The following is a 25,560-nucleotide window of genomic DNA, read 5'->3' as shown; positions in this document are numbered from 1 at the left end:
TACCCACCCTCTTGTCATTTCCAACAAAGATTTTTTAAAGAATGATGGTAACTGGCCCCCATTCACTTGCATTGGTTTTGTGTCCATACAATAGAAGTGAATGGCTGCCGGCGCTGTTCGGTTACCAACTTTCTTCCAAATATCTTCTTTTGTGTCCTGCGGAAGAAAGAAAGTCATACACGTTGGGGTGTAAATGATGACAGAATTATTATTTTTGGGTGAACTACCCCTTTAAGTCTCTCACATCTACCAAACGAATCAAATATTTTTATGACATCATCCTGCACTTTAGCTTCTCGTCTGATTTCAGCCTGCGAGGTAAACTAAACGCTATTTGCCATTTTGAAAGTGGGAGGTGCCACTCAACGTCCCACCCAAATAGTGGTCATGACATCAGCACTGCATTTCAAGACACTTCAGTTCATGTTCCCGGTCTTATCGATTCACCTGTGCATATTATTCCAAAGCAAACCAAAATGCTAAAAAAAATCTTCATTTTATCCATCTATCGCTATATAATTATGTCAATCCAACGTTTATAATCCAAAATTCGTTAATAGAATCAATCTGCTTATAAAATTACATGTTGACTAACATTTCACACAGAGACGCATAAGATTGCGAATATAAAACACTATTTACACTGACAAACATTAGTTACTAATAACAGCCTCTTCTCAAGCTACCAAATGTGGATTTAAATCTCCAGTGATGATACGCCACTGGCGTTATTATGAGCCGTTTTAATGCGTCTGCATCCAGGAAAACAGGGTCGTTTCCTCCTGGGCAGCGGCGATGTAATAAATGCCGTCGAGGTTGCGGTAGCTCGAGGACGAGAAACAAATGGCAAATCTTATGGCTCATTTTCAGCACGCGGCTCCAAGGTTAGCTCCGGCACGGGGTGAGGCCGGGCGGAAATTGAGACACGGCAGGATGGGAACTGAATGATAAGAAGCGTCGACCTGCTAGCGGGCAGACTGCAGCTGACTGAAACGCGACGCGTTATTTTCTGTCAAACTTGAGGTGGGTACGTGAGGAAAAAAATGGCCCTTCGTGTTCCCATGGGAGCCTCGTGTACAGCGGTTAGAAAAAAGTGAAACATCTACACCGGTGCTGTGAGGCGAACGTCTTTTTCACGTTTCAGTTTCATTTAATGTTTATAGAATGTTTCCTATTCTGAGAGCACGTGCCGGGTCTGCACAGCCCAGTTTATGAATCCGAAGGAAGGTGGGCACATGCCCAGGGCTCTTACCGGCAGACAGGTGCTTAAGAGCTGCTCTCCTAAACGCAGAGCATCCGTTTATGAGATGCATCTGTCTTGACCTTTAATGAAATGATCAAGCATCCCATTAAATTATGACACAAAGAGGCAAGATAAGAGCCGGAGCATCACAGAAGGTGGTCCAGTCTGCCCTTAATCTTACAATACGACACACGTAAGCGCTCGTGTTTATTAGCTTGAACCTGCGACAGCCAAGCCAGATGGTAAAGCCATTACTGCGAATGCCTGGAACGGCAGGCAAAGACTCTCCGGATCCAGAGGTTAAATGTGCTGATTGCAAATTGCAGCTCAGGTGGTTGTGGTTTGAGTCTGGCTTGCAACGTGTCCTGGTTTCTTTCCCCATATTTTCCCAATAAACTCACTGAAAAACAGGCAAACCCGTGTCAAAAGATATGCATTAACATAAACAAGGGTAGCAGAAGCACGCAAAACCAAACATCTTTACGAAACACAATAAGAGTTAAAAATCTGAACATTCTATGGGTGCCATTTTAATGAAAGTATAAATTAGTATTTACAGGCAAGTTTCCATTTACGACAAGTTTCCATTACGCACATTGAACCAAACGCCTCAGAAAGATCAAAGGCAGCCATGTTGGAAAGTCTAAATTTGACGGTTCACCTCACGCCTGGACGTGATCCTGTACATGTCATTATAATGCCAGACACAATTACAGTGTACAACTGACCCGGTCTTGGTCAAAATTAAACGAGGTAAAATTATAGAGGTTTCTACAAAATCCAATGACATTTCTGTGATATCTTGAGCGAGGTGAAATTGAAGGAAAATCAGTTTATATCGATTCATTAGAAGAAAGCCTGAAATATAAAAAAAATATAAAACTGTAAAAGAATGCAAGTGAATGCGGTCAAGGTTTTTCAGCATATCTTGCAAATAAATATGTACGTTTAAGACCTACAAAGCAGTTACTGTTTGTCTGACTAGGAACCTGACTATGTAACATCTTAAACGCTTTCAAATAGATAAATACAGTATATGGTGCTTTTATTATTTGTAGGTAGGATAATATTGTACGCGATGGTTACAGTGGCTTTTGAACATTTTTTCAAGAGAATAATTACATAAATAAATCTCTATAAGCAAAAGCTGTTCACCCATTCATATAATGTCATATAGCCTTCTTACAAACATACAAAACCAATGTTAGCAAATACAACCTTTTCGTAAAGTGTTACTAGTCAAAGCTCTTTTTGTGAAATAAGGGTTATTATAAATGATGATTTGTACTCATGGTAGCCCAATAAAACTGCACCAAAAATAAATTCAACAAGTACTCAGATGGCCCGCACATCACGACAGCTCAGAGGTGTCAAGCGCCCTGCCAGAAGTCATCTCCTAGCCACTGTATGTCATCACACCACCGCCGACAGAAACACATCAGATTCGCAGGTAGAAGTCAGTCATCTAATTAAAGTAATACAGCGAAAACCTCGGGCAGGACTCCAACTTCTATGCCTTGAGCTGCGCGCTCCCGCCATCGTTCTTACCGACACGGGGCGAGCGCTGATCAAGGGGCTTCATTATCAAGCGCTCGTAATGAGTCACGGGCAGGATGACACTCATGCGGTGCCGCCCGGCCCAAGACACGCTTCCTTCCCCGACTTGTTCTAGCAGATTTACGGCAAACAGATTTAGCCATGATCAAACGTGGCTCCGGGCCGAGCCTGCTCGTAAATCAGCCTCCCGGCCATTTGCACGCCCGCGCCTCGCTCTTCCGCTCGCCGCGAGCTGATTTACGCCACTAAATTAGCTCCAATTTCCAGGCCAATCGCACTCGGATTTGAATAGAGCGAAAATCAGGCGCAAAATGGCCGCTCAAGTGGTCAGCTTTGACCTCTTTTGAGTGAATCCATTAGACGCTTGAAGGTTCAGCTCCGCTCTGGAGTTTCCGTGGGCTGGAGACAAAGACGTGAACACGCCGATAATAAAAACCAGGGGATAAAAAACACAGGTGATGAGAAAGAAATTAAAATTCTCGCAGCTCGTGTGCAACTATGAGGATTATGGTGACTCACCTGAACATGTTCATAAGAAAACCTCCTTTATTGTGAACGGAGCGTTGCGCGGTTTCTGGCGAAGCGCAGGGATTTGACGCATTTTGAGAGGCATTAATCAATTTGAACACTGAGACAGGGAAACTAATCTGCTGGATTCAATCGTGTATCATGCGTCTGCGTCTGGGCACGGAATGAGAAATTCCACCCTATAGGCGCATTTATCTTTATAAAACATAAACATGATCTCACCGGATCACGGCGGCATGCGGAATAGGATCCATTTCTTCATACGAAATTGCACAACTGTTATGCGTAGAATAGCAAACTACTATCATTTCAGCATTATATAGTATGCGTAGTATTATATCGTACAGTATGATGTTTCCCTAAATGCAAACACACTTGTTTCATGATTTACTCGCCCTCATGTCATTCTAAACCCGTTTGACTTTCTACCGCCGAAAAAAGGTCTTTTGAAGAATGTTGGTAACCAAACAACATTGACCCCAATTGAATTCCATTGTATGACGACAAAGCCACTGAGACATTTCTCAAAATATCTTCGTTTGCTTTCTTCTGAAGAAAGAGTCATGAGAATGAATAGATAGGAGAATTTGCATTTTTGGTTGAACATTCCCTTTAAAAATGCAACAAAAAAAAACATTTGGATAATATCCGAAACCCAAGAACCCACAATGCAACAAGATCACGTGACGAAGTCACATGTTAGGCCTACCGTTCAAAACATTTACTGTAGAATAGCACAATGTTCAACTCAGGGCCGCACAAACACTCGAAAACATAATTAAGACTACATTTCAGACCGCTTCTGAACACAGCCGATGATTTCCACCTCCATTCTCTACAGAGAAAAGAAGGTCATGGAGACGAGGAGGTCAGCGCATAAGGGGCCGTTCTGATGACATACTACAGCTACCTTGAGATCCTTTAGCTGCTAAATAGACTTTACAATAAACCAACATAAAAGCACCTGATTAAGGATTCAATGGCAGCCATTTGTGTGTGTACCCCAATGATATACAGACACTCATCCGTGCCGCCCGCTTGGTAAAGCATTCCATAAAAAACCTGACAACCTTGGGTTTATTTCCCAGTGGTCAGATTATCTCCTGCCCGTCTCTACTGCACCGCCTCTCCGGCTCAGACTGCAGAATCCACAAGCAGCCCGGCGCTTCTGTGACCGGCATGAGAACAGCACAGGTGCTGGGGAAAATAACTTGCCGTATTTATTTTCATTTGGCTTTGCGCTGGCTGCTTAATATCTCGGCTGCCAGAAAGCAGCGCCAGGCTACCGGTTAAACGCTGGCTTGTAAAAGTACAACAGGAGGGACAGAATTCCTCAAAGACCAGACGTAGATTATCGGGCAAAAATACCGTTCTGTCTGTTTCGTACGTGTAGGGTGTAAAACTAGATCGGTACGTTTTATGAAGGAAACGTGAGCGGGTGCATGTGCAGGGGGCGTTCTGGGTGGTTGCCAAGCCATTGCTATGCAGTTGCTAGGGGGTTTTGTGCGGTTGTTAGGTGGATCCTCATTCAATATAAGTTTATTTGATTGGTTCACCTGTTTTATGGTCTACCAAGCAATCAAATTGCTTGGGAATGAAACAGCTCTCCGCACAAAGCCAGATGCTTTGGTATCTGTAGCACAAACAATGCAAGACTATTTAGGTTCAGAAAGTTGATACTGTTAACTATTACTAAATATGAGCGATTATAAAAGTAATGCCCGCCTCAACAAACACCATTAATTCAAGGGGAAAAATCTACGTAGGACAGAGAAAAATGAGTTGTAACGAAACTCTCCAGTATTTTGACTCATGCAGTCAAAACTACATCCCGGCAGACTCGACTCGCAGCCAACTGGGGGCAGGAAGTACTAAAGACTCCTGGGTGATTTCCGTACAGCTTGAGAAAAGCGGCTTTCTGTCTCTCTTCTCCTGCCAAAACAAACAAGCTATTGCGAGGGGAGATAGGGGGTAATTACCCAGCCTCCTCCTGTATTCTCTCGCACACATTATAGCAGGTACTCAACACTCCGAAACCACTCTACACAACCACAACAAACAGCACACCATTACACAACAACTAAATGCCCTTTCTTGCGGCTGAGCGAGTTAGCGTATTAATTATCTAACCATATTTCTACCATAGAAAACACAGGTTACACAAAATTGCTTGGCAAAACAATCTGCGAAAGAAAATTAACAAGGGCAACTGTTAGAAACGATATCATTCTTTTATTGACTGAAACTGTCATCAAAAAAAGAAACGTCAAGATTTTCCTGTGGGCACTTACATTACATTTACGCATTTGGTAGACACTTTAGATATAGCGACATGCATTTTTCTGATATAATTTTATGTCCATATTTTGTGATTTTTATTTTTGTAATGAATCATTATTATAAGTAACCCTTTATGTTTGTCATGGGTTTAGCACATATATCTAAACAATAAAAGTATTAAAAAGTGCTTGTCAAATTTGACGACACAGTATTTAATCGTTTAAAAAGTACAGTGTTTTTTTTTTTTTATTTCCTGATTTGGACATCCGACGTTACGGAAGGTGAACAATCCCTTAAAAAAACTAGGGGCAAGAAAAATAATTCTTTTTTTTTAAATCAAGCCATAACTGTGCCAAATAACACAAATATACAAACATACATGGTTAATAATATTTGTACACTTTTTACGATACATAAAATGTGAGCTAAAAAAATAAACAAGTTCAAGAAAAAGAAGTCTCCTATTTTATTCTAAAAACATTTTAAAACGTATTTCAAAATGTTCGGATATTAAACCGCAGACATGTTGACATGTGATGTGAAAAACATGAAAAAAAACGAAACATGATTAATTTCTCCCATGACGTACGTATATAACTCACTGGAAATAGTGGACAAGTTAAACAAACCAACAGTTTATCTTTTAAAAGTCCACAAGGACAAAAGTGGCCAAAGTTAATAAAACACCCATTTACAAAATAACTCCCGGCATCCCTCAAACCCAGATCCAGTCTCCGCCTAACACTGTCCAGATTCGCACACAAACCGTTCGGCATTTCATCCTGACAGAATGTTTGCGAGAAATACAAACATGAAGCTTTTCCCCTCACAGCGTGTTTATTGTGATTTGCGGTCAATACGAACACCATGTGGATATAGAGCTTCTTCGTAACATCATATAATCTCGATCAACAAACAGAGCTGGTTATTATCAGAAAAACCATAAACTCTTTATTCTGTTTATTAACATCAGACAATAGAACGACTACCACAGCCTGCCAACAACTCAAAATTCAATATCCGAACGCGTCCGTATTTCCAAACAGTTTGATCACCAGCGAATGTACCGGGGATGGGAGGTATATCCGAACATGTTTACACACGAACTCCCGTACATAATCCTAACCAGAAACAAAACAGGACGGCTCCCACAGGACTGACCCCCGGCCCCCTATTCTGACTGCGGAATGGATGCGATCGCATTTATATTCTCCAGCTGCGTGCTTGGACAAAACCGGGCGCGCTCACAAAACTGTATCGTACTTCCTCCCTTCTACCTCATTTTAATTATGATGTCTGCTGAGAAAGAGCCAAGTCGTCTTCTCAGAACGATTTGTGCCACGTCGAACCTAATTTCATTTCTTTAATGCGAGATTCCACTGTATCGTGAAATCATGGCGAATGCGCGTTCCCTGCGATGACCTCATATAGGTCTCGTATTACAGGGCCGCTTGCTGACTAATGTTAACTTTAAATGCACCGTCTCTCTCTCTTTTCATTCACAGCTTGAACCATTTACGACAGACAGACTAAAAAAAACCTACAACTCCACCCTCTCACTTTGGTTCCCTTGAGGTTTAATGTGCATATATGGGCTTAAATGTGAGCCAACTAACTGAAGCTGTTAGCTGTTGTTTGAGGTAGAAAGATTATAACTTCTGTGGAGAATTTGCTTAAACTCACCAGTGGGCACATTATTCTCTAAACATCCACAGCTGTTGCCTGAATGGAATGAGACACAAGGTGGTGAGCTTTTATTGTTGCTTTGTTGGTGGTTTATATGTGTGCGAGGAAAAAAGGAAAAGGTGCATGCAGGAATTTAAAGAGACAGCTCACCCAAAAATTGCAATTCACCCTCATGTTGCTCAACCTTTAACCGTGGTTTAACTATAATAACTTTAGGTTTATTTTGAGTAAATCCATACTAAGCACAAATGTACATCGTCTTACTACAACAATCATAACCATGATGTTTATAGTAAAGCTATGCTAATACAAGTAGTAAAGAATCAGACAAAAAAAACATGGTCACTACACTTGTACTATAGTAAATCATGGTTAATATTTCATAAGCGCAAACTTGTATGACATAAGGAATGGTTCAATGACAACCACAGTCACCGTTCACTTTCGTTGTACAGAAAAAGATGAAAGTGAATGGTGACTGTCGTTTGTGATCTACAGATAAAAGGTCAAGCAAGTTTAGAACAACATGAGGGTAAATGAATGACATTTTTGGGCGAGATGTCCCTTTAAAATCAACATGGAGTCCAGATTTGAGCTAATGCACATTCCTAGTCACTGTGCATGTTATTCCAACATGTTTGTCTTTGTAATCTTTCATCAAATCGGGTAGTAAAAGCTCGCCCCGCTTAAGAAAACCTATTTTCTGGGCTGACATCATAAATGCCTCGTTCAACCGCCCCCAACACGTCATACACAGCCCACATCTCCTGATCTAAACATTTAGTCCTGCCTTCGTTTTTCTTCCCGATTCACTTCACAATACATAAAATATACAAAATTGAAAGCGTTTAATCCGGACTAGCCTTCGATTGTAGCCTAGCATACGTTCAGAAATATTTGAGACATTTACATTTATTCATTTGGCAGACGCTTTTATCCAAAGCGACTTACAAGTAGGAGAGCATATAAACATTTTGTCAACACGCTAAACAGTACCGTCTGTCAGATAATAGAAATACTCTAGTTTACTTTATGTATTTGTTCATGTTTTATTAATATATGTATATATAAATGTATATACAGCAGTATACAGATACACACCCAGGTATCGGATCAGTACTCGATACCCTGAGCCGAGGTATCGGAATCGGGAAGGGAAAAAGGGTCTCTCTAGTGTTTATTATCCCGTACGGTAATTGCTAAGCTTCGGTTAAATCGCATCATTGAGGGATTAGTAGAATTCCTTGTGGATTTATTTTTCGACAGTTCTGCCTTCCATCACTGCGCTTCAATCATAACAAAACTCAGTCATACAAAGCATAATCACGTCAATGTGGATTCCCAACCATCAAAAAAAAAAAAAACACAACCAACAACTCATGGATCACGCACATATGCTGTAAAAGAAATTTAATGAGATTAAACCGTTCTTACCTTCTTTAGGTGGCCGCTGCGTGTGCCCACGAAGACCACGGTGTGATCGCCGTAGGTGTACGCAGCCACGGATGCCATACCGTCGGTCCGATCGTCAAACAGAGGAGTGCCTTCGATGACCTTCAGCCCCCCGAGAGGCTGATTCAGAACCAGGCCGCAGAAATCATCACCAATCTGCTTGGGCTACAGGACAACACAAGAGAAAACGAAGTGTATTGGTTAATATTTGTAAGATGGAGAGGCGTACGTTTTAAATATTTGTATGTCATTTATATGAATTATATTTTTATAGACTGTTAGATAAATTTACAGACTCTTCACACAGGACACAACAGAATCATGTTTACAGAGGACAAATTTATAAGCATCTTAAATTGGTAAAGGCTTGCGAAATGTACCGATACTGACAATATTGTTATATAAATAAAACTATTAATGATGATATTGTGATTTACCACTTATGATAATATGGCAAATAATACCGTGTATGGTCTAGAAAACACGAAGATGAAAAATGAACTTATTCATTGATTTTAGCGCCGTCAAACGATTATTCGTGACTAATCGTATGCAAAAAAAAAGTTTTTGTTTGCATTGCGCGTGCGTGAACATAATAATTATGTATACAGATCCACACACATGCAAGTATAATTTTAAGAAAAAGATATATTTATATATGAAATATTTATATAGAAATATAAATTATAAATATAAAACGTACAAACACATTTACATAACTCTTTAATATATACATGTAGGTGTGTGGATTTATACATGCATAATTATTATACACAGCACAGACATGTAGTATGTAAACAAAACTTTATTTTGCACATAATCCGTCACAAATATGAATTTATTAAATTCTTTAGATACCGTGATAATATCATAATTGTTCATTTTTTTGGCTATGATAACAGTGTGGTGAAAATCTGATATTGTGACAACTTTTGTTCCAAACACTGTTGTTAATATAAACACATACAGCACTTGCACATGTACGTTCAGAGTTCAACTATTTGAACTTCTATATATTTCACTTTGCACTCATAATATAATGGCTGGAAAAAAATGCACAAAAATAGCACATGTAGGCCTACCTACTTTCAAAAGACAAAATTCAAGAATGCATCCTGTGCGAATGGCACTTTTTGAACAATGCATTTACCTGCATTATGCATGTTCAATGCATCACCAAAATAAAAACACATCCACTGAAGCAAAAAAATACCCTGAAGATAGCTTTCTCCGGCTATCTTCCAATCACGGTATCGCTGACAGGAAGCGCCAGCTAATAGATCGGGCAGAGAAAAGCCACCTAAACAGGGGCTGCGAAAGTGAGCTCGGGGGGATTAAACGCACACCGTTCGGTGAGACATGACATCATCCTGCAATTTGCTTTAGCGTCAGTGCTTTATCACTATAGATGTGCTCTATCCTGATCGAGGCGCAATTTACCCTCCGAACGTCTCCGCAAAGCATCATTTCAGTGCATTTTAATGGGTGTCCACTGACACGAAGGGAGAAAAAAAATATTAAAATGTCATTTTCCTCAAGATGTCGGAAGAGTTATTAAAAAATCAATTGTGTTAGCAATTTTGTAACATCTGCAGCATATCAATCTGACTAATGATGATGTCACCAAGCGTCCACCTAGTCCCCGGTTCATCCCGGAGGTGAACTATTGAGTCATTACCAGGCGTCTCAGAACTGGGCTGTTAAAACACAGAGCTTTTCAATCCCGCCTTTCTCTGGACCCTCGCCCTCCAACCTCTCACAAAAATCCTTTCACCTCTGTAAAGTGCAGGGAGGGGGCACACCTCCCCTTTAAATGTGTATGACATCAGCAAGATGTGTGCCCGAGCTCAGGGTTTATAAGCACCAGCCAATGGAGAGCTGAGGGAATCGATTGGCCGTAAATATTTTCTCTGTAAAACTGCACCTGTCACAAACATTTTGGGTGGGATATTTCACCCAAAAATGACATTTTTTATATCGTTTATACGTATCCTCGTGTCATTCCAAACCTGTAGGACTTTCTTTCTTCTGCAGAACAAAAAAGAACTATTTTGAAGAACATTGGTAACCAAACAACATTGGATCTCATTGACTCCCGTTGTATGGACTCAAAACCTTTCAAAATATCTTCTCTTGTGCTCCACAGAAGAGTCGTGTACAGATTTTGATCTCCATGAGGGTGAATAAATGATGACAGAATTATTGCTTGGGAGCACTTTTTTATTTTGCGCTTCCTTTACCAGCCAATGAGTTTCAATTTGCCATCTATAGCAGCTATCGAGTCAAAGCAAAGACAATTTGTGGCGCTAATAACAGCCTAAATCTTTTGGCACCTTCCGCCCAAATTCTTAGAAGCATCTTGTGAGCGTGGTGCTGAATGATGATGGAGGTGGGGGATGAACGGCTTGTTTTTTTGCATGCTTATGAAGGGTAAATGTATTAAACGAAGCATGAGCTTGCGGCGGACACGCATGCTCTCATTATAAGGCGGAGGTCCGTCGCCGCGCATGAGGAAAAGCTAATAACACCCTAGCAGCCCGTAGCTGGAATCAGAAGCAGATTTGCATCAGTCACGGGGAACCCTGTTGCTGCTCATAAAAACAACCGCAGCCACTCCCCCCCCGAAGGAACGAGGTCATCGAACCACGCCATCTTCACCCCATCTGCTCTGCTCGGGCCGCGAGGTGCTGTGCTATTGTTCCCGTCGCAATTACATACACAATCCCGTCCTCTCATCTGTCCTCCAGCCAACCTAAAATTAACGTTTATTGTGCTGCTGATGTCGGTTATATTATGGGGTAAAAAGCTACTGTATTGCCAACAGTTGCACATAAACAAAAATTATACTTAAAAACATATTTCCATGACTCTAAACTGATTAAAATGACCATGAATTCATTTTAGTTTAATAAAAAAATTTACAAAAAAAACCACATTTAAGCAAGAACATAAAAACTGCTTTTATTATCTTGATTCACAACAGCAAGTTTATAATAATGATTTAAAACTTGAGCAGTCAGGACTTCTTGACACATGTAAAGAAAACTACATTAACTACAGAAGGTGATACAGACAAAAGTTACGGGTTGCAGCTTTACGTTTTTGACAGGCACTATATTTTAAAATAGAAATGATTATATAAACTATCGTAAAGTCAGCATTAGATGGTTCTGAGAAATTGAACAGTGTTAAACATTTTAATATTGCTTAATGCAATAATACTAGCCCTAAAATATTTAAACTAACAGAAAAAAACTAAAAACCAAAAGACTAAAAGTTAAAGCAGGTAAAATTATCAACACGAAACATTAAACATTTAAAATTCAAACTGGACAGTAATTATCTTTTAAAATGTTAAGGATGCTTAAACTTTCCTAAACATAGAGGATTATTAAAAAATAACCCCTGGACCTCTTTGTTGCCAACAGACTCTTTTTAACGGGTTATGCAAAATGTCAAAGCAGCCGCTGGCCAGCTTCAAGGCAGATAAATAATAAAAAATCATAATTGTTATTATATCATAATTGTTCTTCGTCTTTGCCCACCAAATTCAAAGTGCTAAAGAAAGTGTGTAAGAGTGTAACCAGAGGCAGGTCATGTGCTACGCTTGACTGGTTTAAAATGTCAGAGTCGTATTGATTTTGACGTCTAGCCACCTTCTTCATCTCTTTGGTAATAAGCGATTGCTTCCCACCCTGTCTGGTTTGAATAGATTTTTCATCAAAGATACATTACATCAGATTAAGATGTGTAATCATGTTAGACAGTTTCTCCTGCGCAGGCATTCCTGAAGAGTCTGCAACACGTCACAATTAGGTCGATGGCTATCGTGTGTAGCATCCTCAAATCAGTTGTACACATCCGACAACAAAAACAAGAGTTAAATTGCCCTTTGTTATAGTAACTTAGCAGAACAACTTTCTGGATGAACAACATCCTTTTATAAATTTCACATCAACAAATCAGAAATAAGAGGGCTGGGGTTTTGGAGCTTTCTTATTTTAAAAACTATCAATCAAGATTTGGCTAGAGTCAGGAATAACACCTTTGCTTGTTTGATGATGTTGGGCATCCCGTAGGAAAGTTAACTACAGTTTTACTATAGTAAAAGTGAAGTAACATTGGGCGAATTGGTTCTCATAACCTTGTTTTGCTACAAATACCATGGTTATACTGTGGTTACTGTACTAAAACCATGGTTATTTTGTGGTTACTATGGTTCCCTCTTGAAAAAAATTCTAGCATACTTTAGTAATTACTATAGTAAACTGAAGTAAAATTCCAAGAGACTAGTGTTTTTCTAATCTTACCATAGTAAATATGAAAGTATACTACAGTCAAGTATTGTAAGAACTATAATATTTTTCATGTGGGTTTGCTACAAATAAAACTAAATAAAATCAAAGATTGATTTCACCAATAGACTACATGTTCATGGATAAACACGTCTTTTATTTAAAAGATATATGGATTACAAAAATAATGTATATAGTTTAAAGATCATTAATAAAAATCTATGTGGTAAGGTTTCAAGAATTTCAAATGACTCTTTCAGGCCAGAAAAACAAAATTTGACAATTTTCTGCTATTTCCAGATTCTTCATAACCATTGTAGCCCAGCTAAACCCACCCCTACAATCGGATTGGTTGATAAGAGTTGGACGACAGAACAAACTAGGATCTTTATGTCAAGAGGAAAGGTGTAGCCATATTTGAAAAATGAATTTGAACTTACTGTATTAATGCAAGGTAGCTCCTTGTTCAGCAACCACGGTAAAGATAGCTTTCCTTCGCCGCGGTAACACGACTTGATCCTCTCTCGCATGGCCAGGTTGATCTGGCGCAGTGTGAACAGACACAGTACCGTTTCTCTGGGTGGGTTAGCCCTGTTCTTCTGACCTTGTGAGAAGATCACAAACAGGACATCCTCGTCTTCAGACAGGCCGAGACTCTGGGCCAGAATCTTCCCCGGACGGTGCTTGTATGCAGCTTGGATGAGTCGGTATTCCACCCCGTCCTTGGTGCAACCGAGCGGGAACTCTACGTAGGAGTAGAACTCGGTGTCGTTGGAGCACATGCGGACGATCTTCGAAGTGAAAAACTTCTCGCCGGTGGCGTCCACTTGGGTAAGCTGAGTATCTAGTTGTAAAGTGAGGAAATAGATGTAGGTGCGACTGGAGAACCCATAGACTTAATAGATATCGAACGCTGGATATTGAGACAAGGTGTCTGACGGGATCTTGATCTGAGAGGACACAAACTCATCTTGGTAGACCAGGCTAAACATATCTAGGCTCTCCTCATTGGCCACCAGTTTACGGCTGGATAAAGTGGGAAAATACTCCGATTTGCCATCAATGGCTGCGCCAATAAAGAGGCGACTGGCACCTTCCTTTTTCTTCTTCAGATCACCGTCGTCGTCGCCCACCACGACTCCAGCCATCCCATCTGGCTCTTTGGCTCCGGAGAGGTAGTGTTCCTTACGGTGATGTGGTTCACCAAGCTTGAAGAGATCGTCTAGCCGCAGGAACTTGCACACTCCCTGCAAGACGCTTCCGCACGCTACCAGACGGTTGCCAGCATAATCGACCAGCAGCAACTTGTTGACATTATCTGTGGACTCCAGTTTCTGCGCGCAGGTCCGCACACTGGGAGGCGGGTAGCATTTGGCGTTGTCATTCTCCGGTCCCGTCTGATGCGAACGCAGTTCGGTTAGATTGGCAGAGAGCTTGTAGACCCGGTTTATGGCTCCCACGAAGACCTCGCCCGTCTTGCGGTGCACTGTGAGGTGCGTGAGGCTCGTGTCTTTAACCCCGAAGGTCCCGCTGACTTCAGGGGGTTCAGTGGGTGACATGGGAAACGCCATGTTGGTCCTGGTCAAAACAGAGAAGAAAAATACCAGCAGCCACAATGACTTCATGATTCCAAACCTTCTGTTGTGGAGGGGATGAGACGGTGCTCTTCCCTCAAGTGTATCCCAGGCTTTTTGTCTTTTGCCGTCTCAGTGGTTCATGTCTGCAAGAAGAGAAAAAAAACACTTGAGTAAGTTTGGGAATAGATTATGTAGAGAGAAAGAAAGCAATTTCTTATCTTCAAAAGTTTAACTGAAATAGATTTCATGTCATGTTAAGGAAGTTTTGGAACCAAAAAAGTTAAAGTTGTTAGAAGGAAAATTTGATTCCACGCGTCATGCAGACAACGACCATTTAAAACCCATTTTTGCATTGGACTCAATCCACCGCCTGCCTGGACTGTATCTGAAAGCACGAGTGACTCATGAGCCAGTGTGTGATAGCAGGGTGAAGGGATTTTAGGGGTACGTATTGATCGAGTGGCTTCTGTTGGTGCCAATCCTTGTCACTCCCTATGCTTTCACTCAATGGAATTGCTAATAAACCTTTATGGCCATTGCGAGCACTAATCCTGAGCACATTTGTTAATTAAGAAGAGGAGCAGGAATGAGAATTTAAGCAATTTAACATTTCTGGTTCCAGTTGGGGTTCTACACCAACACCAACTTGAAAGAAATGAAAAAAACAAACAAACACGAAAGGGAGAAGTGGACAACGCTTGGAAACTATTCTTATTGTATGATGAACACGATCATGTCGAATGCTACGATTTTTTCTCAGATTTCAGACCAACAGACCATAAATATTGTATCACACAACAAACAAATAAATAGTATAATCATGTAATAAAAACGAAAAAATTCATACTACCATGTAAAGAACATTGGCTTAAAATATAATCTTGATCTCTTCAATATTCATTTTTAATAATCTATTTTCATCTATCCATCTACAAATCCATCCATCTGTCCACCTATGGAAAGGTTAGGGAAAGGGAAAATTGAACACACTGGTTTTAGCAAAATCGCAAGAAGAGGTCAATGGTTTGGAGCTTAAAGCCTTTAGATAAGTTAGTCATTTCGAGATGTTTTCAAATGTTCGCCAAGTCTAATGTTCTTCTGTTCTAACAGAAACAACTACAAGTCTGCAAGCATACCGGAAAAAGTTATGAAACTATATTTATTTATATATATACATACTGTATATATAAATGTGGGGTAGGACTTCCTATTTCTTTGCTGCTTTCCTGTAGCTCAGTGACCAATTGCAGGGAGGGGAGAACCCTCAGCGAGTCGTTATTTTTGCATTCACACCATCAAATTTGTGTCTGTGCTCAAAACACATCCTCGATCATATATGAATCACACATTAAAGTATCTAAATAAGCAGTGGAATCATTCACAAGCTGTTCATTAATTCAACCGTAATCTCAAGCAAGAAAGACGTCAATTACACAGCGGCTATTTAATAACTGACGCCTTTAAAATCTCAGATTCCGGTAATTCAACATGGCAAACAATGCTGGAAAATCATTGCTGCCTTCAGATTTCTAAAATCCAAAAATCCTTGCTCATTGTATTATAATGATGTATTGTAATATATTCCCTGATACGCAGGAGAAGCTATTGAACAGCAATCACTGTAATTTCATTAGCACAGTGGAAGCCGGCTGGTGCCAGTGGAAAAATCTGAATGCCTTAGCTAGCAGAATGAGAGAGAGAGAGAGAGAGAGAGAGAGAGAGAGAGAGAGAGAGAGAGAGAGAGAGACCCACTCAATGGGTGGTCACAGATCTGGGCCAGAACCAAGCAATATCAAAATGAAATCAAATGCGAAATCATTCTTACTAAATTTCCTATCAACACACAGAGCGATCAGATAACCAGGCAAAACTAAAGCAATAACGTCATTCGACACATCAAAGCTGCCTGCAGTCGCGGGGACGGCACAGACTTGTGCCCTTTCCCATTTGAAACAAATATTTATTTGGGAACATGACCGACGATTTGCCACTCTGCAATTTTTCAGAAACATCAATATTTTTGACAAACGCCCTGCCCTTTCTGCCCGGCCCAACTGTAAACAAGAAGATTGAGACAAGCTCTGTCGTGCCCATAAAGCAACCCAGCGGCCGATTCGCATGCACAACCGCACCCGTACGGGTTTACAGCACCCAGACTAATATAGCACTAATTTGAGCTTGTCTGTTAATCACTGCTGAATGAGCACACCCATCAGACCTAGACCATGGGACACATTAAAAAAGAAAGGAAAAAGAAAGGCAAAGGAATGCTCTTGTGGTTGGCGGTTCTGAAGTGAGAAAGCTACAGTCGGGTGAATCAAATGCCATGAAATATCAATAACGCACAAAATATCCATTTATTTCTGTCCACATTTTAATAGCTATGCCGTGAAAGTTGTTTTTTAAAACCTGTCTGCTGTGAATTCACTAAAAGATTCTGAACGTCTAAGCCTGGTAAAAAATACCCATATAACATTTTACCACGGTAAGCACGGGCTGCATCAAAATGCCACTAATAAAAAACACGTTAACATGTGAGAAATTATGGTTACAATGATACACTTTTGTAAGGGAAGAGAAACTGCTGAAGTTTCTTTTATTTGTGTGAGTGGGAGAGCGAGCGAGAGAGAGACCATCACTAGGTCACTAGCCATCTAATGAAGGACTCACAATATTGCTCTCCTGCACACGTCTGTAATGAAGGTCAACAGCTCTCGATTAGAAAGATGAAACAATCAAAATCTTTTCGCCCTATCCCTCACACAATAACACACTGACACGCATCAGCCCAACAGCAAAATAATAAATATCATAAGGCAACAGTAAACATCATAACAGTGCTTCCTCATCCGTTCGGGACTGCAGTGACCTGCGGTGTTTCCCAGATCATATAAACATTCATTTTTTCAGGTTTCCATGTGAAGGGACACGCTGACCACATCCCATTTGCATAAACAAGGGAAACGCATGGGAAACTGTAGGCTTTGACCTATGAAGCTATACATTAAACAACTGCAAATACGAAATGTAAGTTAGGACATCCGTAGTCTCAGCCTCAGACGTCATGCCCACGGACCGTTGCATAATTTGCATAAACGTATAATCATTTTGTTTCTGTTAACTTTTGACACGTTCGTGAATGTACACCGGTCTGTTACTGCGGGGACATTTCCACGCCTCTAAACATTCACCCTCACATCGTTCAAAACCTGTATATGACTCTTTCCTGTGGAACACAAAAGAAGATATTTTGAGAAATGTCTCAGTGGTTTTGTGTCCATACAATGGAAACTAATGTTGCTTGGTTACCAACTTTGTTTTACCCTGTGAGGTTATTTAGATGTCTGGATGTTTTTTTGGATGTAAATTGTATGTCTGTCCTCGTGCTGTTTTTGCTCTTTTTGTAAAACACTCATTTTTAAAAGCGCTATAGAAATAGGGATGCACCGATACCATGTTTTAAAGACCGAGTACGAGTACCGATATTTTTTTCTGGTACTCGCCGATACCGATACCTATAACCGATGCCTGTATAATGTACAATAATGTTAATAAACCAGTATCTTACTGGTACATTTTCTTTTTTCCTTTTGTTTTTAGGTCTACTTAAATTTAAGTACTATTTTTTAATCAAGTTCTATTTTTTATGATAAGTAGCACAATTTTACTGGCACATTTACTTCAGTTTACTAAAGTAAACAATATACTCTGTGGTCAAATTATAAAAAATTTAAGAGGGGTGGTGTGGTAAAATGTGAGTGTATTATAACTTGCTCAAGTCAACCGGACTTTTATTTTGACGGATCGCCGCAAATGGTGTTTGTTTATGTGTTCGTGTCCTCGTGCAGTGAAACGCTGGCGCTGAAAGCTCCACAAGCACAATGCGTTCAGTACACGCAACCTCACCACTCTTTCACACACGGTAACGCAAAACAAGCAGAATACATATTTAAACAGTATCGGAATATTTTGTTAACTGTTACGTAAGCTGTTCAGCGCTAATTTCTTGTTAGGAAATGACTGGATTCCTCGATTCCGTCCGCGTTTTCCGCATTGCGGAAATCATAGGGCTCTATGTATGTCACGTGAGGTATCGGTCTTTGGTATCGGTGTGTACGAGTATGAGTACATGAGCTTGGTATCGGTGCATCCAAATAAACAATTATTATTCAGTAACGCATTTAACAGACATTATTAATTGAATCAGGATGTTTCAATTAATAGACTGCAGCACTAAAAACAATTAGCCAACCAAATGCTTTTAAACTGGCGTGAACTCTCAAAAATTCATTCCATGCCTGTTCCTTCTCTTCAAAAATATTGTTTTAAACGAAATAAGAGAATTCGATCCAACAGACAGACCTCCAGGCAAATATCGTATGCTGTATCTGTTGGCAACATGCAGCCGTGTGTATAAGCGATTCCGTCTTCAAGTGACCACAGATCTACAGAGTTAACAAAAGACCAAATCCTCCATACAGTTCAGCAACATAAATATTGTGCAATTCAGTTCTAGAGATCGTAACTCTAAGCTATATGAGCTTTCAGGGTCATACGAGACAGTTTAGGAACCAGCGTGTGTCCTCTGATAACTTCCTCTTTCTGTTGTTTTAGTTGCCAATCTCATCCTGTGAGGTCAGGGTCAGATTGTCCGTTGACGCTCTCTTTTTCAGACCTTAAACGACTTTTAGGGCGGCAAAGTGTAGCGAACACGCGTGCAAAACGACATCACCACTGTAAACATGCAACAAACAAACAAATATTTGTTTAGTATCTGCCCATGAAGAGGTTCGCACTGTGATGCTAAGGCGTTCTGGGTGGTTGCTAGGGCGTTGCTAAGGTGTTTTGGGCAGTTGCCTGAATTAGGAGTACTAGATTACACCACTGTGACCTCACACGCCAGGATGGTCTTGTTACCGCGGTGGTCGCTAGAGAGAGAGAAACTGTTCACCGATTAGCAGCCATAGTGACTCCACATGGCAGTTGTAGTCATGGTTTACTCACAGGATGAGATTCGGCACTACGATCCCATTCAAGGATACAGGGACTATTTTTCACACCGCAAGGCCGGACCGCGCAGGACAATAAACAAAACCTTTGACCAGCAAATCACAGCTGAGATTTGCACTCAAACAAGCACGAGCCCTGATGAAAGACGACAGACGCTGTGTGTGTGTTGATATAGAGATGATCACAGCAAGGTCAGAGGAACTGTGCTTCTATTGATGAAGACGGGTTATTCATAAGCCAGCACTGATCTAATCAAACCGTCATCATCTAATAATGCCACAATTCTAAAAGACTCATCTGCTTCATGTGCACTACTTGAACAGTACTTACGGCTTTCTATTGTTTTTAAAGGCGCACACATTTACGTCTCGTGCACACAGCGATGTTGTTTTGAATTCAGTGCATGTAGCTTTAGTGCTGGGGTGAAACATAGGAAACGTGCCTGCGAGTTATCTGTTTTTTAGGCGAGGGGTAAATCAGATAACTTGCAATGCATACGTCAACAACACCATCTAAACATAACAGCAGACGGTCTTCACATTTTAATACAATTTTCTATACAGTTTGTCGGTTAATGCACAGATTTAATCATCCGGGAAGGTTTTCCCAGCCTAAATGAATCCATTTAGTTTTGCTACGCTGAAGTTTCATCTAGCCTGAAGAAAATCACGTAGAAGCCAATGGAGCAACACACCAAATGGATATGAGATCTCGATTTTCTTCAGTTCTTTTCTCCGATGCACAGAATTATAGAAATCCAAAATAATGGCACTTGGCAGTATACACATACAGAGGGAAAAATATTGATCATGTCAAAATGCTTATTTGAACACATACATTTGCATAATACACAACTAAAACTACGCATTCTACTAAATATTATTATATACGATTTGTGTATACAATAAACTGCAGGGTATGAGCGTTGTTCATACATTTATTCATACATTACCTTTTATTTTAGTAATGCATGTGCGAATACAAAACTGATGGCTTTACGGGGATCAGAATGTTTGGGTCTGGCATTTCGTCGCACATTTGTTTTCGGCAAAGTGTTAAAAACAGCGTGTTGCCCGTTTGCTGACGGTTCCCTCCTCCACGGCATCTCACAATCACCGGCAATCTCAGCCCGGGTGACAACACCCCTGAACCCGCTGCCAGGCAGCCACAGCCCCTCTTATCCTCCCCATCACGCGTATCAAACACACCGGCTCCAAATGCTTGAAATGGTCCGATTTGATTCAAACTCATCAGTTGCATCCTTTACGTGGGATCTCCACGCGCAAATCACCCACGCAACGGAAACCAGCTATGGGAAATAAACGCAATCGATGTTAAAACGCGTAATGGGCCAGTACGGTTGATGTTTACCGTAGACATTAATAGTCAGAGATGCAACATTTGGGTCATTTGCCTTGAGGAAAACAATATTTGAGTCATGTGACTGGGTTGGTTACAGATGTGACAGAGCTCGTGTATACCGCATATCATCACCTTTCTATCCCACATGATATGTCTCACAAAAGATCTAGATCACGTTGTCTTTCACCACAAGCCATCGTTGCATCTACAGTCTTTGATCAAATGAACTTTGCATTAGAAATGACAAATCTGCATGTGTGAAGCTGAAACATCCACGCATCCCCAACCACCAACAGGCGAGACCGTAATAATCATCTATTGTGTATTGGGCACGAGAAACGGAGAGGGTTTGGCAATTTTAAACGCATTCCTCAAAGCACAACACAAATGCATGGAGATTTCATCACAATTTAACACAACACTCGTTTTAATGCCTCCTTTGTTCTTTCTTGCATGCTTCGCTTGCTTGCTTTACGACCACATCCAATACAATCTTTTCCACAACAACCGTTCGTTCTCTCATCTACGAGACTGCGTTGTTATTTTTTTTACCACAAAATAAGCACGCATCACACCTCCAGTCCACGCATTCACGATGTTAGTAAAATGCATCACGCACGTCCAGATCTCGCACGACTATTTGCGGATCACTCAATGTATCTGCGTTACAATGTATCACCGCACACCTACCTGTATTCAAAGTGCAACAGTTACATCCACGCTCGTGTTTTTCAAGAGCCGCCCGGTGTTTTCCCAAGCAAGTGAAGAGATACCGTATCGTTTTCGTGCGCAAAACACCCAGTCGACGCCGTAAATGCGCTCACCGCGTCGATGGCATGTTATTCTCCGATCTCGACCTCAGGAAAGCGCCTCGCTTTACTTTGGAAGCGTGGAGTCGGCTGATATCGCTTTAAAATGGACCGTACCACTCTCATACTAGGGGTGCGCTTGGACACTTCAGTGAAAAATAAAACATATGCGAGGGCTTAGAATAATCTAATCGACTATTCTTTGTATTTTGAAATTCGTGTGTTTAAGGTCTGTGCGATATGTCACGGGATTTGTCGGGAATCAGTAAATGTGGTTTATGGGTAGTTGTCAATCACGCCTGTCGTAATGAGTGGTATCGCCCCGCCCTTCATTTAGGATTCCCACCAACCCAGATGTTGAGTAGTGAAGGCAGACCACGAAGACAGACTGATGTGTCTGGATTAGAATAATTAAGGTCATGACACTGGGAGATCAGATATTGTTTGGATGCTTTTGCTTATGAATGCAGTCTGATCCCCACCCAAAATGAGGATTCAACGGTAATAAAAATGCTTTTCATAATATAGGCATTCAGGAGACCAGATTGTATTAAGAGGCAGGTTTGTTATAAAGTGTAATGAAAACAATACTTCTTTAATATCTCATTTTCCTCTTACAGAGACAGAAAACTAAAATCGTGCATATATTTGAATACTAAAGTGAGACCAAAGTATCAGAGCTTTTACCTCATTTATTTTAGAACTGTAGGTTCTGCGTCAACCGTTTCTATGTCTCCCAAGGAATTTTTCAAGGCAATGTTGATATTTCAATGAAGCAAAACTGAGAACACCATATGGGCCTCTGGAGCCGTGAAAAACAAACCTCTGAGCTGTGACATTTTTTTTTAAATTCTGGACATGTCAAAAGCTTTCTAACATTAGATTTCCAGTAATCATATTGTCACATCGGGTGTCTATGATGTGGTTCAGAGCATGTAGACTGTCTTCTCTACCATCTCTGTAGGAGAGACTAGCCTGCATTAGATTTGTCCTATGCTTTTTGCCTTTAATGAAGTTTGATGTAATCTGCAAGCAAATAGCTACGCAATCCACTTATTCAAATCATGTGGCCCAGCAAATGGCTGTTTAGGGAAAATGACACTCGGCGGTAAACAAACACAAAACGTCCCGATGTAAACACAGCAAATCTACCAATCCGTGCCAATGGCGCTTTTAATCATAAGCGCTAATAGCCTTTAGAATGACTTCGCTAATATGCATTTTACAACTCTGGAGGGAAACATTTTCAGCGGATTTAGCTGAAGGAGAGACGGAAAACTCACATATGTCAGATTTAAAGACAAAGCTTGAATGTAGTGATACCCTACAGTTCCTAAATTCCAGTTAGTATCCAAATGCTGAAACTACAGAGGACCCAAAATAACAGCGGTTGGGTGGGAGAGGATGGTAGCGTTTTGACTTCTCTTCTCTACCCCTCCTTCTCCTCCTGTGATCCAGGCAGTGTTTGTACTTGGCACGTTCTGCCCGGCCCCGTTCCTTCACTCTGTAATTGTGAGCATCTGTAATTGAAGCCAGTTGAGCTCAGCCGCCCGTAGTCCTCAGTTCTTCAACCACATCGGGCTCATGGAGGAACTGTGCTGCTCGGAGCTGCATCGCACAGCCGGAAAAAAAGACAAAAATGGAGAACTATCTGAGAAATACACGAGAGCGGAGAGAGGGAAGATCGTGGCTTTTCCATGAAAACTTAAACCCCATCAGAGCAGAGCGTTGTCACATCCCATAATGTGATCATGTGCTTCCTGAAAGATGACGTTTTAAAGAAAAATCTTGGATATTTCAAGAGATGACATAAAGAAAGTCGTGGGTTTTAGAAAACGCAAAGGAACAGAACTATAAGTCAATGAACTATTAAACCAACTTTATGATAGAGCAACACATGTCAACACAGTTGTCTCATTTGTGTTCATTTCTAATTTCTTCTTGAGAATTTAAAGGACAAAACACACGAGTTTGATACTTTAATAAACCCTTTTTTTCATTTCTCCAAAAAGAGCGACCACAGAGCTATTACATTTTCCTCCGGGTGTGTCCTGTACGCCTTTAATGTTTAACTGTTAGTTTAATTGGGAAATCTGATTTATTATCAGGTTTTTATCTTCTAACAGTGTCATTCGTGTGACTCATTTCTTCCAAGTTTGGTCATGTTAACACGTTCTGCAACAGTGCTTCTGAACAGACTTCATTTTAAGACCCAGATTTTACCTTGGATATCACACGCAGAAGCGAAAAACAAAACTAAACAAAAATGTCCTTAACATCACACATTGGCATTTCGGCATTTCTAAATATGACAGTTTTCAAGGGTAAGACCAGGTCATGCAATCTGTCCATGTTGGCAGCTCCAGCATTTGGCTGGCTCCATCATGTGCCCGATGAATTTTCACCAAAATACAGATTGTGGTTCGCCGTACTGCCTTTGAAGTCAACAACAAAACATATGGGAAGCGTTTTCTACACCCTTTCAAATGTTTATATGCGTAATTACTTTGCCATCCTGACTATACGTGATTATATGGCCAATTGCAGTGTATTATTTGCATCATAACAGAACAGGACCCCCATTTGAGACGCACTTCAAAAACACTTCAATACATTTAAACAAAGAAAATGAACGAATCAAAACCCCTTTTTGAAACTAGTTCTGATCTTGGGTTTCAATTGAATTAATTAATTTGTGCGATGACCTCTCATTTCAAGCGGCACGGCGGTATCAGGGGGAATAAAACAACTTTTTCATCAAATGTGATGTCTGCTCCCTTTTTATCATGTCATACAGTCCCACAGTGAAACCTGATTTATTACAACTCCTCGGTTATTTGATTTTCCCAGTAAAACGTTTTTGCAGAAGGTCACGCTGCATCTGAAGGTCGAGATGGGAGACTGGTGAAGCATATTTAAAAGATAACAGCGGAGAGATGCCACACTTACAGTCTATTTATGAGCTCGCCCGGGTCTCATTCAAACTTCATTAACCTTGAGAGGGAATCCTAATGCTATGGGCAAGCATTGTTGTGTCTCGGTTTAAAGTGTTAATTTATGCGAGTCGATTTGAACTCTGGCAAAGTCTTAAATGCTGCAGTAACTCTTTGTTTTATGTGCTGTGTTCTGTGTTTGGTACTAGTAAAACCACGGATGAGAGATTCTTCACATTTCTGGCACACAGCAGTGCCACTTTTGCAAGTTGCATGCCTTGAATGAAGTCATATCAGTCATACGTGTGCACACATTTGTGCCCATCACTGCCCCCTGCTGGCTGGAGGAGCATTATTTCATTACTCTCGCTCATGCTGTAGCATTAATGTACCGAGTGCATATGGCTGGGAAGAAGCAGGGCCTTGTGGTTGTCATGGTAACGTAGATTTAGACATAGATTACTAATCACAGTATAATGTTTCTGCCTGAGTTTGTTTGTTTTTCATGTTAAACAGCAGAGCTTGCAATACTTCATCCCTGTCAGAGAGCTAATAGACATTGTATGTGAAATGAGCATCTCAGGTCATGAATTTATGAGTGTATCACATTGTAAACTGAAATGTAAACATAAAGAGGTTTAATCAGTGCTTTAATACATACAACTCTCTATCATTTAATAGAATTGTTTCACGTTCTATACAAGCTCCATGCAGGGATGATATTTATTGCATTTTGTCAAGCAAAATAAAAATCATCTTGTGTCTCGGGTTTTTCCCAACAAGAAAAAATGACACAATAGCACTTACATGTACAAGCTGGTGACATGT

At 40.6% G+C, this 25,560-nt stretch overlaps 1 protein-coding gene across 1 annotated transcript in view; it reads right to left on the bottom strand.

Moving 5' to 3' along the window:
• The window catches only part of plxna3 (plexin A3), a 125,809-nt gene extending 103,949 nt beyond the window's left edge, over positions 1 to 21,860 (bottom strand). Inside the window, 3 exon segments of the mRNA XM_057356344.1 lie at positions 8,729 to 8,911; positions 13,482 to 14,761; positions 21,681 to 21,860. Coding sequence (XP_057212327.1) covers positions 8,729 to 8,911; positions 13,482 to 14,666 — 1,368 coding nt within the window. The 5' untranslated portion in view covers positions 14,667 to 14,761; positions 21,681 to 21,860.
• Positions 21,861 to 25,560: the final 3,700 nt, after the last annotated feature.

This window comes from Triplophysa rosa, linkage group LG17 (genome assembly GCF_024868665.1).
Source record: "Triplophysa rosa linkage group LG17, Trosa_1v2, whole genome shotgun sequence".
Classification (NCBI taxonomy): Eukaryota; Metazoa; Chordata; class Actinopteri; order Cypriniformes; family Nemacheilidae; genus Triplophysa; species Triplophysa rosa.
This window is presented reverse-complemented; position numbering and strand designations above follow the sequence as displayed.